This window comes from Zootoca vivipara, chromosome Z1 (assembly GCF_965207765.1).
Source record: "Zootoca vivipara chromosome Z1, rZooViv2.hap1.1, whole genome shotgun sequence".
Classification (NCBI taxonomy): Eukaryota; Metazoa; Chordata; class Lepidosauria; order Squamata; family Lacertidae; genus Zootoca; species Zootoca vivipara.
The window spans coordinates 27,774,390-27,789,691 of NC_142583.1; the positions used below are offsets into that span (position 1 = coordinate 27,774,390).

General features: G+C 43.0%; 1 protein-coding gene across 4 annotated transcripts in view; it reads left to right on the forward strand.

The window, feature by feature from the left end:
* Positions 1–433: 433 nt before the first annotated feature.
* VEGFC (vascular endothelial growth factor C) overlaps positions 434–15,302 on the forward strand; it is a 41,674-nt gene continuing 26,805 nt past the window's right edge. For 2 of the 4 annotated variants that reach the window (XM_035111769.3, XM_035111770.3), the window contains exon 1: positions 434–2,499. In XM_035111769.3, coding sequence (XP_034967660.3) covers positions 2,353–2,499 — 147 coding nt within the window. In that variant the 5' untranslated portion in view covers positions 434–2,352. Of the gene's footprint in view, positions 2,500–4,941; positions 5,074–15,302 lie in introns of those variants that run through there. The other 2 variants (XM_035111771.3, XM_035111772.3) reach the window with 2 other exon arrangements.

The following is a 15,302-nucleotide window of genomic DNA, read 5'->3' on the forward strand; positions in this document are numbered from 1 at the left end:
ATTACAGTAAATAACAGGTTGATGGTGTTTGTTTGCTTTTTGATTCTACTATAGGTTCAGGGCTAATTGCATTGGAGTTTTCCTAGGGACTGTGGGGTCTTCAGCCCCCCCCCCAATAAAATATTCGAGTGGGCCAGTGCCCCCCAAAGTTGATGGACATTACCATTCAAATGGTGTGCATGCACCACATCATGTAGGTGGAACTTACCTGACCCCTCCCCAATATTTTATTCAAGTTGGCACCCCTGCCTTTACCTCTTAAGAAATTCAGACTGGCCTTGTTGTCCTTCAGATGGCAGATGAAGACTTTTTATTATTATTATTCTGGCAGACTTTTGGGAACTGACTCCTTTCAGTGAAAGGGCTCTTAATAGTGTGTTGTGTGCTGTTTGGGTTTTTTTATTATACATTTTTTACATTTTGTTTTAATTCCATCAATATCTCAATTGCTTTTTCACAATAACCTTTTATATGTTTTTAGCTGTACCTGCTTAATCTGTATTTGTTTCCATTTTTGTGAGCCGCCTTGATTATGGGGGGAAAGGCGGGATATAAACAAATGCTCCGCGTTTGTGGTCCCCAGCTAGTGGCAATTCAGAGGTAGCTTAGGGCCATGATAAAGAAGGCTGATCACCGAAGAATTGATGCTTTTAAATTATGGTGCTGGAGGAGACTCTTGAGAGTCCCATGGACTGCAAGAAGATCAAACCTATCCATTCTGAAGGAAATCAGCCCTGAGTGCTCCCTGGAAGGACAGATCGTGAAGCTGAGGCTCCAATACTTTGGCCACCTCATGAGAAGAGAAGACTCCCTGGAAAAGACCCTGATGTTGGGAAAGATGGAGGGCACTAGGAGAAGGGGACGACAGAGGACAAGATGGTTGGACAGTGTTCTCGAAGCTACGAACATGAGTTTGACCAAACTGCGGGAGGCAGTGCAAGACAGGAGTGCCTGGCGTGCTATGGTCCATGGGGTCACGAAGAGTCGGACACGACTAAACGACTAAACAACAAAAGGGCCATGATGCCTAGCAGCCAGTTGCGCCTAGAGATGGAAAAACTTGAAGGACAAGTTTTGATGGGAGACAAGGAAAAACAGTATTTAGGCTCCCAGCCCGCTCTCTGGACGGTAAGCGGGAAACTGCTGGCGTGTTTTCCCCCCATAGGCAGCGCCTTGAGCCCCGTCCTTCAACTATTTCTCCCACAGATTGGGTGGGGGGAAAGCATGCATTCAGCCACCCCGGCTCGTCTGCTTATCATTTCTGCAAAAAGCCTTCCACGGCATCTTGCGTGGAAGAAGGCACCGCAGACACCAGAGCCAGCCCTGCGTTCACCCGCTGCTCTGCGAAAGCGCGGGAAAGCGAGGCAACAGGTCTGGAGCCTCGGGCAGCGCCGCGCGAGGCGCAGTTGCTCGAACGAAGCGCGCGCGCGCGCGTTCCCAGGGCAGCGCGTGGCTCCGGCTTTCCGGCTGGCTTTCCCGAGGGGGGCCAGCAGCGCGCGCGCGCGCGCGCCTCCAGTCTCACATTTCCACCACGTCTTCTTTCTTGGAAAGGGCTTTTGCGAGGCGAGCGGCTACTTGTGGAAAAATGTAACCGAAGGGGAGGAAGGAGGAGAAGAGCTGAGCGGGCGGTGGCGGGATGTGTGTGGAGGAAAAGGAGGGACACACACACACACACACACACACACACACACACACACACACACACACACGTCCCGGGCGCCCTCCGTCCTTTCCTTCCTTCCCTCCCTTTCCTTCCTTCGCCAGCCACTCAGTCTCTCCAAGGTACAGGCAGAGGGCGCTTTAGCCATGCCCGCCCCCTGCGGTTGCTGCTGCTGCCGCTCCAGCTCCGCTCCACGCGCTGAGGAGGCTCCCGTTCCCCGGCCCCTGCTGCTGCTGCCGCTGCCACTGACAGACGCCCGGGGAAGCGGCGAGGAGACAGAGCCGCGCCGCTGCCCCTCACCGCCTTCGTCCCTCCTTGGCATATAGCCCTCCGGGGGGGCTGGTGGCTGCAGAGGAAACCTTCCCCCCCCTCTTACTACCCTCAACTGGCCCGGGAACTCCTTCGACCTCCTCGTGCTCCTGAGGGAGCCCGCTTCGGATGTCCGGTTTCCTGGTGCCTTTTTTTAATTATTATTTTAACCTGACAAACTCCCAGTAACTCGTCGGAGAAGGAGCGAGCGAGCGCCTGGGCCGGCGAAGGGGAGGGGGGCTCCTGCGCACCTTTTCTCTCTCCATCCTGGGGAAGTTGCCGCTTCGCTGCTGCCTCGGAGAGAGCCGCCGGGACTCGTTCGGAGCCGCGCGGCGTTGCCCACGCGCTGCCTTCACGGCTCCCGCCTCGCCGCCCTCTGCACAATGCACTTGCTGGGATTCTTCTCTCTGGGTTGCTATCTGGCTGCTGGCGCGGTGGTGCTGCTGGGAGCTCGAGAGCCCGCGACGGCCGCTGCCTATGAATCCGGGCAGGGCTACTATGAAGAGGAGCCCGATGTGGGGGATGCCAAGGTAAGCAGCAGGGGTGCGGGGCGCAAGCCCTTCCCGGCCTGGCCACAGACCGCCGAGACTTCGCTTCGCTCAGGCTCCCCGAGCGTCATGTGACCCGAGCGCTTGGTTGGTGCAGATGGAGCGTCCCTCGAGAAGTGCATACCAGCCGCTCATAAAACCAGGGTGCTCGAAACAGAGAGGGAAAGGTGCCTTCCCACCTCCCTCCACCCCTCTCTCAATGCAAGGGGGTGGGAAGCGGTATTTCTATCCCACCTTAGGTATTTTTAGGCTGGTCAGAAATTCTCCAGATTAACATACAATACACGCATTTAGGCAGAACGCTTAAAGGATTCTATGAAAGTTTTGTCTTCTGAAGTCCTAGGCAGCCTATATGGCTTTATAATTGTGTTTGTGGGAGTTTTTGTTGCTGCTTTTGCTTTCTTGTATATTTTGTGATCTCATTTTGTATTTTTCTCTTGTGACCTGCCCTGGGATCTTCAGATGAAGGGCAGTATACAAATTTAATAAATAAATAAAACAATAATTGCTTTTGGGCTATGGGTTTGGACACAATGACTTCTGGTCATTCCTGGCTTTGCAGGGAGATTATAAAGGTGATTCCTAGCGTGCTGAATTAAAGAAAGCAATTCACCCCGAGGATGTGGAGATCCGTAACCCTAGTTGTTTATCCTGTTATCTTTTGCTTGCATAGGGCTCTAAGTACTGTACAGACAGATAAGAACTCGGAGTACCACTGCTTCCCAGAGAAGTCATGTTAGTTTACAAACTAGTCAAAGGACAGGCTTGGTCTGGGGAATGCAGTATTAGTGCCTCCCTACTAGAAGTGGTTCACTAACTGTATGCATTCCTAGCTTCGTTATCAAGGGCAAAGCTGTGGAAAGCAAGGAGGTCTGTGTCCTTGGATTGAAACGTGTGTGTTCTCGAAACTTTCCAGTGGGATCTGACTAGCTGTTGGCTAAAATCTTTAAAAGGCTTTTGGAAGACTGCATTGCAACTGCAGCGTAAATCCACAAAGAGAAATAATTGCATTAGAATGTCTTTTCATTTTCTAAAGGTCTGTGGTGGTATTTATGAAAGTCATAATTTCTAAAGAGCAACGTGGTTTCAGGAAATTAACTTGACCTTTGTATTTGACGGTGCTGCCTGGATAATTCTCGTTTGACAGCATTAACTTTAAATGTAGGGCATACATAGTGTTTTCATGTTTGTAGAATACATAAATAACATCAGAAATATCAAAATCAGAGTTTTTATACAAGATATCAGTTATGGATATGTTGTCTACCTCTGTATGCATTATGTGCATTGCAAGGATACCATGTTTTGCAAAGGAAACCTAAAACTTTATAAAAGAAAGTTTCTTTGCACATTGCACCACCCTTTTAATGGGATATTTCCACAACAATCTGAACATTTCAGACTGGTGCTGACAGTTTTAAAATATAACAGCTGATCCCCACACACTGTAGGATAAAAGCTGGCTTGCTGTGTCTCTCCCCCCCCCCGCCCCCAATTTCTAATGTGTGAACACAGAACAAGTCCAATTGGTAATCACTTTAATTTAATTAAAGCTAATATATGCCAAAACCGTAGCAAAACGGAAAGGCAGACATATTTCTCACTTAGTTTTACCTCATGCAAATCAGTTGACAAAAGACTGAACTTGGTTGCTTATTATTATGCCAACTTTTAGTTTTCAAGTTATGTTCAGTAATAATAGTTTCTACAGTGTGTTGAGCATACACTCACAGGAAACAGTTCGGTGAAAGATGAATGGTGTGGAACAAAGTATGTGCTTTCTGCATTTATTGCATCTTTGAAGTCTTAAACTTCCTCCTCCTCCACCGTCGATACTCCACCACAGTCTGCTCTGTGTTTTACTGAAGTATCATGACTCTGCGAGAAACCTGGGACAATAAAGCAAAGGAAGTGAAGAGTATGTGAGACTGGAAAGACAATGAACAGTGGATATTGAGTAGGTTTTTTGTTTTGTTTTGGGGGTGAGCACCTGTGCTCCATCTGTGTGTGTGTATATATATATATAGGCATGCATGAGGAGTGGGAGGGAATTAAACACACATTCCAAGTTTTTATAGGACATTCCCCCCCCCTTACCTTAGCTGTCCATGCACATGAATAATGTCATTGACCTAAGCAGAACAGCTCAAGTAAGAACAAATGGAAGGATTTGGTCCCTGTCAATTCTGCATATTGGTCCCTGTGTAATGCGAGAATGCTAAAAGGAAATTCTTGAAGGAATTAAATATGATTCGATAACTAAACTGTAGGTAAACATTTCAAGGAAAGTATGATTGTGGACCCACACACATTATTCCCCACCCTGGTGGGAGAAAGGCAAGACCAACAACAACAGGTGTAAACAAACTGCACAAGACTCCTCCCCCAACCTGCCCATGATTGGGCAGTTTAATTTTGAGGGTGGCCGGCTTTCACACCATCCCTTGCAGCCGGTCAGAGTAATTCCCAACGGCTAGCCATCATGTGAGAGCATTATGCCCCAGGGAGCTGTGGGTGATGGTGGTGGGCTACAAATGCCGCCCACCCTGGGACCAGGTGAGCAGGCATTATGGTGTCATTTTTTTCAGTTCAAATAAAAAAATGAGTACTCTAGAGCAGAGTCTGATTGTTTGAAATTGTGATTTCCTTAGCTTTTCCTCATTCAAGCCATATTTTTAGTTGAAATAGGTGAAGATTTTGTTTCCATTTGTGTTAATAGATTCTATATAGTCTATTGGGATTGAAAGTGGTGGTGTTGAGGAAGCTTCAAGGGGACAGCAGCTTTTTTAAATACAAAGATGGATGGGTACCATGGACCTGTTTTTCTAGGTGATATGCCATAAACTTATGAAAATAGTATAACATTGGTTGGTTTTTCCTAACATTTCAAAGACATGTGGAAGAAAGGTGGCTCCTTAATTATCAGAACAGTCATGCCTTCCTATTTAACCTCTAACTTTTGGAAACCTGAGGTAGCACACAAGTAGCTCTTATAGGGGCTATGGTGGGGGCACAGGTGGAAGAGGAGACACTTAGCTCCTGCTGTTGAGTATCTCAACTGGTGTCAAGCAACCTGTCGGCTGTTATTCATTTTTTATACTTCCATCCCCTTATACTTCCTTAAGAAAGCACAGAGCAGTTTGACATGAAGCTTCCACTGATGGTTGATCCAGGAAACAATTCGGCCCATGCTTTCTTGGCTTCAACAATGGCATAGCACCAGGTGCTTCCAGACCAATCACTGGGTGTTTTCTTTCTAACCTTAAGTTGTTCCATTTCTTTGAAGCAGAATCCCCCTCTAGCTTATTTGCATGGGTGTATGACTCCTATTGGTTTTAGGATAAATTAGAGAAACTTTCATCCAGCTCTTTTCTGTATTAAGGGGAAGGGAAAACCATAGGTAGTTGATTTTGAGTTCTGTATTTTCTATTGTCCTGAGTCAATCAATCATTCTCCTTTATTGGCATAATAAGAGTGTGTCATATACATGGATCAGAGCACAGCTCGGGTAGCAAAACATAGTAGGAGATACTTTAGGATAAAACTGTCCAGACATCATGAGATACGAAAGTAGCTCTTAGGACCTATGGTGGCATAATTTCATGGGTCACTTAAAAAATCTTGCACGTTCTCCATAATGTCATTCCTACAATTATTCAGGACACCCTGGAAGAGTCAGTGCTATAGATCCCCTCCTTCAATACTTAATCATACATTTTTGCATAAAATGGGCAATAAAAAAAAATTGTGTGGTGGATTTGACCTGTTTTGTGCCACAAGAGCAGTAGATTTCAGTATATGGGTTTTTCAGGAATCTACCTTGCAAAACTGCAGGCAGCAAAACATTAAATCTTGTGAGGGAAAAAGCTCTGCGTAGGTGGGGCTCATAAAGGTGATGTAAAAATGGAGTATCCTGGCCAAACAAGGGTCGAATTCCTAACCCTAATGGGGGAAAGGTTTTATTGGCTGTGCTGCTAAGTGTTTGGAATTCAATCTCTAGAATTCTACACTTGGTTGTCTGGAATGCTTCCAATTATGGGAGCATAAGCAGCGACTTGAGTGATAGGCCACGGGTTCTGATTTCACTCTCAATGTGAGCTAACCATTTGGAGTGGATGGATTCCACCAGCATATGGAAAATTTAAAGAAGACAGATCAGACTTGAAATGTAGGCGGAGCCAGAAATTTTATGGTGGTGAGCCATGCTTTGGTTTCCAGAAGCCCTTGGCCAGTTTCCAGACACATGGCTTCATACGGCACACAATTTGGCATTGTCCTGAGTCTTTGTGGCTCACTCTGCAGAGAAGGGGATCCATTGTTTGAATAGATGTGTACACATCAAAGGCTGAGAAAAACAACTGGACACATGGGTCAGCTGGATGGGGAGCTATGCAAGTCCTGTGTGTTTGTATATACAAGAGTGTCCATAATACGAGTGTGGGGTGGCTACAAAAACTGTTGGCCACCCCTGGTTTAAAGAGATTATAAAACATATAATCAAACATGTCATTCAACTTGTAATTGTTAAATTACAGTGGGGCTATTTTTGACCTTGTCCTCTATGCAACTTGTATCTGTTTGGGTTCTTGTTAATTTTGTTAGGCTAATATTGCAGTCCAAGACACTTTCTGGGAAATTAGTCTTCTTGAACTCTGTGTGATTTGTTTTTGAGTAAATATGCTCCATATTTGTCATGTGTTTACTAACAGAGTACTCTTAACCCCCTGATCACTGCTCCTGGGCAGAGTTGAGGTATGATGGAGGTGTCTTTCCACTGATCTCTAGTGGAAGTAGGGTGGGCTCCAATATTACAGAGGTTCCTGGACTGGAACTGACATAGCACATATACCAGCTCACCTTGCCTGGGGTAAGTGGCAGGGCTAATGATATGTCAATTGATCTTCTGCTCTCCAACCAGGGTTTAGGATATCTCTGCCTATCTTAGGGTAAACTCTTGGGGGGAGTGGCAGACCTGATGGCAGGGTATAAATTGATAGACATATAAATAAGTATGTACATTTATGATCATCTGGCCTTCAAAATCCTAAAAACTTGGAGTTGGAAGGAGGGAACCATCATCTGCTAGGAATATAGATTTTAGTTCACTTTTAAATTTATTATGTGTGAGTACACCTGTTCACAACTCAGTATGATGGGTTTCATATACAGAAAATGAAAATCTGGCCAAGTATATGAGGCCTAAGACAAATACTGCTCCTTTTCAACCGATTTGCTTCACTGATGTAATGGAGGATGGAATTTAGAGTGCTCTGCAGTCTCTTTCTAGAAACTGCTCTATTAGCATGCCTGTGAATGGGCTTACGCTTAAGGAAACTTGCTCGTCCACGAAGACACAGATACTGTAATGCCAGCGCTAGAAGCCTTGGACCCAACCCTAGTGCAACAACATCTGTGAGCAAAGCAACATGTGGAAGTCCCCGATAAGGCCGGAGCAGGACAGGCAATCTCCCTGTAGTATGGCATACCAAGCACTATATTCCAATAGTCCTGAAGGTTTATTTGACACATCTTAATAGTCACATGTGAGCAGGCCAGATAATATGTGATATAACCTGTTCCTTCCCTTGCTTCTTTCTGCTTATCATTATAAAGATTGAGAAGTAGTATTATTAGGCTGCTTCTTGATGTAAAGTATAGAAAGTATAATCATTAATAAACTTGTGTGAGAAATAAAGGGCAGAGTAATCCTATGGAGGTCGGGGAGAAGCAGTTCTTAAACCTTTCTGGTCTTGCACTGGTCAAGGCAGAAGGTAAGGGTTGACATATCTTCAGTGGAAGGGAAAATAACAAGCACCAGCTCCAGGGCCACTGCAGCTTTTCATCACATGTTGGGGATGCCAGGGAAATGGGGTGGATTTAGATTCTGTGGATCCACCTTCAGCACTCCTCTTTTCATTGCCTTCTGCCATCAGAACAATAGTGGTGGAGATTTCCACCACTGCAACAAAGAGGCCCATGGCAATGAAACTCCTCTGTCCAAGAACTCCATTTCTGCCAGTAGATGGGGAGGTTCGGTAGCTTCAAGTGCACCCTCAGCCGTTCTGTCTGGGAGCTTAAAATAGCTGCCTTGATTAGGCTTGTTTCTGGCATGCTATGCAGATAATCTATTTGTTATTTCTGTTAATCTTTGAAAATGCAAACATTGCTGAGCAGACAACCAGTGTGGAGGCTCCCAGTTTCAAATGGCAGCAAGCGTCTATTAAAAAATTATGGGGCAAGTTATGCTCTTAGTTATTTTAAGTATATTCATTGAGTCTGTTATAATACGAGCCTTCAGAAGCCGAAATGTTGGGGTCCTGTGGCCAATGTGAGCAGTTATATTACTTTGCTTCGGAATGTTATGAGCATTTGGAAGAACTTCTGTTCAAATGCTTGCAACTATTTGCCCTGCCTTCCCCTGATTCCTTCCCAAGGGCCCACTAACTGACTTAAATTAGTTTCCACCAAGGGCGTCTTGCAGGGGAGGTGCAATTAGATGCAGTCTTTGCCAAATATCAAACCCACTTTGGGGTGCATGCAGAGATGCTTATGCATTCATATTTATTATTTACACCATCAGTTTCAATATTCTGTTTTATTTCCTTTGGAATGTATAAGTCATCTAGTCCAACAAAGCCCTACACTAAGAATGTGGCACTCCAGGTCTTTCTGCCTGGTGCCTGGGACTTTGCTCAAGTCCCATCCCCTCCCTAGGCTGCACCACTCACTAAATATAAAAATATCAGGCTACACTTATCAGAGCAATTGCACATTGCATTATAGCCCAGGAAATGTGATCTTTTTTCTGTGTTGCCCATTCCAGACCACACAGTACTCTCCTAAAATCTCATTAATTAATTGTTAACCAGCAAGAATTCAGGCTCTGGAGTCAGTTGCACGCTTACCTCTTCTCTGTGAAACAGAGTGAAACATCCATTATCCGTTTTTGGTTGCAACGCCCTAATTCTTCCTCTCACCAAATTATTCTTTATGGTTATTATTTATTTACAGAGCACACCACTGTATATTGAAGTTACAGAATTAGATAAGAATTAGATACTTAGATAACATAGACAGGTTCCTGCCACGAAGGGGTTTACAACGTAGAATAAATCCTTTTGTATTTCATACACAATAACTTATACAAACATGTACACACACACACAAGGTTTTACCTAAAATAGCTGTTGCCACATCTCTATTAGCTTTCAGAAGTTTGGTACCTAGGGCTTTCCCTGTCCATACGCAAAAAACCCTGCTGAAACAGTACTTCCTGGCTTATACTCTTTTGCCACAGGAGTACCCCCTGGTGGCCATTCTAGACATAATGGCTGCATTTGAGATTCATCTTAGAGCAGAAGATGGTTTTGGGAAACACTATTACTAATTGTTACACCTGTGTTTCTTATAGTAGATGTGTGCAGTGTAGATGTCATATATGTTTGCATCTTTCTATGTACACATACCTGGGAACAGGATGGTGGACCAGATGGACTCTTGGTCTGATCCAGCAGGGTGGTTCTTGCATTCTTAAATATAGCTGTTGGGAGGGTTTTTGTCATAATCTTTTTTATGTACTATATTTGTGATTCCAAAAAAAAAAAGTATCCCGTAAAAAAGCAGGGCACTGCTTCATAACTCCAGACACCTCTGTACACATTTCCGAATGAAATTCCCTCTTGTTTTTTGGCTAAATATTCAACAGATATTTTGGCTTTACCCTTGATTTGTGTCATAGTGTAACTTTTTTACTCGTTTCATCATTCTGGAATGTAGCAGTTACAAGAGAAGTTGCTGCTTTTGTTCCAGAGAAGGGGGAGGGCAGAGAGAGCGAGAGAGATCCAAAACTGTTTGGATAGTTAGTTTTATTGGATCAACTGTGTTGCTAGATTGCTAGGAACCTCTACTGCATTGCACTGTGTTTCTTTGTCCAAGAAGATATAGCACAGCACAGAATAATGCAGTGGTGGCTGCCAATTCTGGCTTTCTTTCCAACTGTTGGCCAAATGTGTGTGTGTGAGAGAGAGAGAGAGAGCTGCAAGCACAGCCATGATAGTGCTGTGCAGCATTTATCTTGGCAGAAAGCACAGCAAAGTACTATGGTGGTTGCCAGGTTGGCTTGAAAGGGCAATGTTAGGCTCCCAAAATAGGTATCAGGTGCAGTGGATCAAATACAGCTAGCTGGTGGCAATTGGCTAAAGAAGGTGAAATAGTTTAGAACAATGAAGCTGATATGCCTAGTAGCAAGGTTGTTCTGTAATATTTCACTTATGCCAGTGAGGATAGTTTGCTAATTGTTGAAACTCAAAGGTATCTCTGTGTTTACAACTGAAAACTATCATAACATAAAATGGTATCCTTATTAACACATTTTCCATGTGCTATATCATGTCAGCAGTTTTTAATACTGTAGGTATTAAATTAATTAATTAATTAAACTATTAATTAAGATAGTAATTACAGGGTCCTCTGTTTTGCTAACCCTCCCCCCCCCAATTTTGTGTTGGATATAGTGTAATGGTTGGTGTGTGTTTTTTGCTGTTATAAGACTGCGTAACTTCTAAACAAGTCAAACACAGCCCATTAGTTGCTGTAGTTGTTACAGAAAGCAACACAGTTGAACTTAATTTATCACTGAAGCCAATATTAAAGCTATTGTGTGATAATTTAGTCTGCCTCAATTTTCGGAATCATGTCCTCTTGTTCTGCAGCCACTTGTAATATGCATCATTGTTGTTGATGCACAGCTGTAAGGATGACTCCTTGAATAGATTAAGAGAGCAAGGTATGAATCAGAAATGGATGGTCGAGGGCATAAGAACCCCAACAGGAGTGCATACATCTTTTGTGTTGTGATTGGATTTGTTCAGGGAGGTGTAGTGTTCCTCTAGCCAGCATGGTGTAGTGGTTAAGAGCGGTGGACTTGTAATGTGGTGAACTGGGTTCGTGTCTCCACACCTCCGCATGCAGCTGTTGGGTGACCTTGGGCTAGTCACACTTCTCTGAAGTCTCTCAGCCTCACTCACCTCACAGAGTGTTTGTTGTGGGGAGGAAGGGAAAGGAGATTGTGAGCCGCTTTGGGACTCCTTAAAGGGAGTGAAAGGCGGGATATCAAGTCCAATCTCCTCCTCCTCCTCCTCCTCCTCTTCTTCTTCTTCTTCTTCTTCTTCTTCTTCTTCTTCTTCTTCTTCTTCTTCTTCTTCTTCTTCTTCGCTGCTGTTGCGGACTGACAATTACTCTCAGAAGTGTGAGATTTTTACATGTAACTTGTTGTTGTTGTTTAGTCGTTTAGTCGTGTCTGACTCTTCGTGACCCCATGGACCATAGCACGCCAGGCACTCCTGTCTTCCACTGCCTCCCGCAGTTTGGTCAAACTCATGTTCGTAGCTTCGAGCTCGAAGCTACATGTAACTACTGTATGTCTACTTCAGAGAAGTATGCATCTAGTGCTCATGATTACAAAGGAGGTTTGAAAATATAAAAATACTGGATTTGCCTTATACCAAATCAGACCATTGGTCTGTCTAGCTCAGTGCTAGCAGCATCTTTCTAGGATTGTAGACAGGTGTGTTGTTGTTGTTGTTGTTGTTTTATACCTACCTAGAATCTACTGAGCCTGGGCTTTTGAGTGCAAAGCAACCAATAGTAATGTGTGTGGTGGGGCACAAAGCTTCCCTCTTAACATTGGCATCACTTCTATTTATGCGGATGTGGTTGGGTACACCGCTGGGAATGCCAGACTGGTGGCAGCATTCATGCTGTTATACTGACATGGTCCCTATCTCCCTGCCACACTGCCCCAGCCCTGTCCAGTTAAGCACTTTAGCTTCTTGATTTTGCAGTATGTAAATTTATATATATGCATATACAATGATTTTCATTATTTAGTGGAAATCTCAATGAACTGATCGGCATCTGAAAAATATTCTTCTGCCTGTGCATTAGGATCATTGGCAGAGGCCCCCTTAGCTGTCCCAAACTCCTGTTTGGTTGGAGGAAGGGACAGATACTTTTATGGATTCTGACGTATATCTAGGCTCTAGAGCAGGCATCCCAAACTGCGGCCCTCCATATGTTTTGGCCTACAACTCCCATGATCACTAGCTAACAGGACCAGTGGTCAGGGAAGATGGGAATTGTAGTCCAAAACATCTGGAGGGCTGAAGTTTGGGGATGCCTGCTCTAGAGCATCTTGCCCAGGGAAGTTCATCTTGTCCCATCCACGATGACTTTCCACCATAGTATACAAGCCTTCTCTTTTAAGAAGGCCTTCAGTTCTAGGAGTAGGGGTAGGGGAACCTGTAGCCCTTCAGAGATACTAATTTGTTATTTTTGGTGTTTGCATACCACCTCATGACATAAAGTTCACTGGGTGGCTTACAGTAAATAAGGTTGCTGACTACAGCTTCAATCATCCCTGATGTTAGGCTATGCTGTCTGGGGCTGATATAGCCCAACAATACCTAGAAAATCACAGCTTTGATAGAATAGCCAGACTTTTTTTTTTTTGCTTTTACTGTGGCTCTACAGTGTTTTAGTAGTTTATATAATTTCTATGTTATTTTACTTCTATTTAGCTGCCTTGGTTTTTTTTAAAAAAAAATGAAAGCTGGGATAGAAATGTTTAAATAGTAATTTTTAGCATTGCTCAAATGGTTAAAAATAATGTGTAACATTTCTTCTTTACCACATTAATGGAAATTTGATGTGTAAATTAATTGCATCCCCCCAACTTAGGATACTTTTCCAGTATGGGTCTCTGAGCTGAACAGGTTGCATACCCCAACCCAGATGTTCAATATAAATAAAAGTTGCTTTGAAATGTTATGATTTTGAGTTCCTTTATATCACATTGTATATGTTTTGTCAGCTGACTGTTTATACTTAGCAGTACTGTGTACTTCTAAAACAACTGAAATATAGCTCAGACAAGCAGTTCCTTGCAGCTTTGATAGACATTTTGCCTCGAATAGGAAGTTCTGAAAACTGCACTGGAAAGTAAAGCCTATATCAGCTTCTCCCAAAGACATTTTTCCCCATAACAGCCATTTGTGACTATAGTGCTCCTAAAACTAGAACAAAATTTATAAAACAGGCTTTTATAAATTTTTCTCTTTAAATTAATAAACCCTTTGTCTCAACAGATGTGAAAAATAAGAGGTAGATTTGAACTTAGTACATTAGTTTTGAGAATTTGTTTTCTTTTTCTTAAGCAATAAGTCTTTGTCAATAAATCATTATCTTAAATTGCTGGAGTGTGGGTAGAATGAGATTTTAGTGATGTATGTAATCCTAGAGCTACATAGTTCTGACTTTCCCCCTTGCTGTAAACTCACTGGTTGGACCTCATCCTGAATATTGTATCTTGTTATTGACATATTGGATAACATGAATTGAAATTAAAGCAGAAAAGTGGGGGGATGTTAATAAGAAAACCTTTTTCACAAGGAGTTTGGTAAGCCAATTCTTCCTTGGGCTGTGTGCTTTATGCCTCTCATAAAGGCATAATCTCTCATTTTTTCACATGCATGAATCTGTATGTGTTTTTGCATAAAATACTTTTTGTATGTGCCCTTCAAAAATTAACATGTGGCATGATTTTGACTTACAGAGGGTAGCTGTAAGTCCTTTTGATTGTGGCTGGCAGACTTCCTTGCTTTGTTGAGAAGCTTTCACCTTTTTAAAGAAATCTTGACACTGTCATTGCACCATTGAAAACCCACCTCATTAAATATACATCTAGTTTTACCATGTAGTACATCATGTTCACAAACTTTGGATAGGATTGTCCATTCTGAGTTCCTTGTGGGTGCTTTAAATATTGGGTGCCTCTTACGAGCATATTCAGGGTTTCAAAGAGACCAAAAATTCATACTCCACACAAAGGAATTTTAAATGTAGAGAGCTATTCACATTATAAGAGTTTGTGAACATGAAACCTAAAACTATCTATAATATGTCTCTTGTTTTCTTTCGGCTCCTATAAATAACTGGAGATACAGAAATCCAGTTCAACAGCCTGAAAATAGAGTGAACTAATTATTTCCAGATATGGGATGAAATGTCTGGAATTTTAATGTAGATTTCTGTCATCCTATGGAACTCTGCTTTGTCACAAGGAAGATAAGATACTGACATAGATATTGTTTCTTAATGACACTCATTCGTTTTGGCAGTGAATATCTTATTTCTAATTATTTTTTAAAATAATTATTATGGAAATTGTACTGATTGTGGACATAACCACCCACACCTGGCAGAACTATGGACCTCTATCTTTTTTTTAAGAAAAGGGAGAAGAAAAATTGTCCCACTATTAGGTGTTCCAGAGGAAGCCTCTCTAGCTGCCCATTATTTTCCCCATTGGGAAATGCATTCCAGGAAGTGTGGCAGCCAGTGAGGCTACAGAGATCTATGCAAGGGGTGTGTGGGGGGGGTGTATTATTGTTGTTAAAAGAAAAACACACCCCTCACCTACCTTTCATCATCAATAAAAAAGTAAATGCCGCACTAAAATGCATCTCTGAGAATTTCTCTCATTCTTTCTCCCATTCCATCCCCACCTTTCTAAAGAGATAGAAAAACAGCCTATTCTTTCAATAGGGGTAGATGGAGAAGAGTTTCCAAAAATCAGAAAAAAGCAACCCACTCTTTTGTTATTGAGTACCTCTGCCCTACTTCTTTAAGAGCTCGATGCTTGCTTCTACAGTATCTTAAAATCATCCCCTCGGACATTCTGTAGAGATTTGTTCTACTGTTTCTCCCTGTTCTTCTACAACATTGTT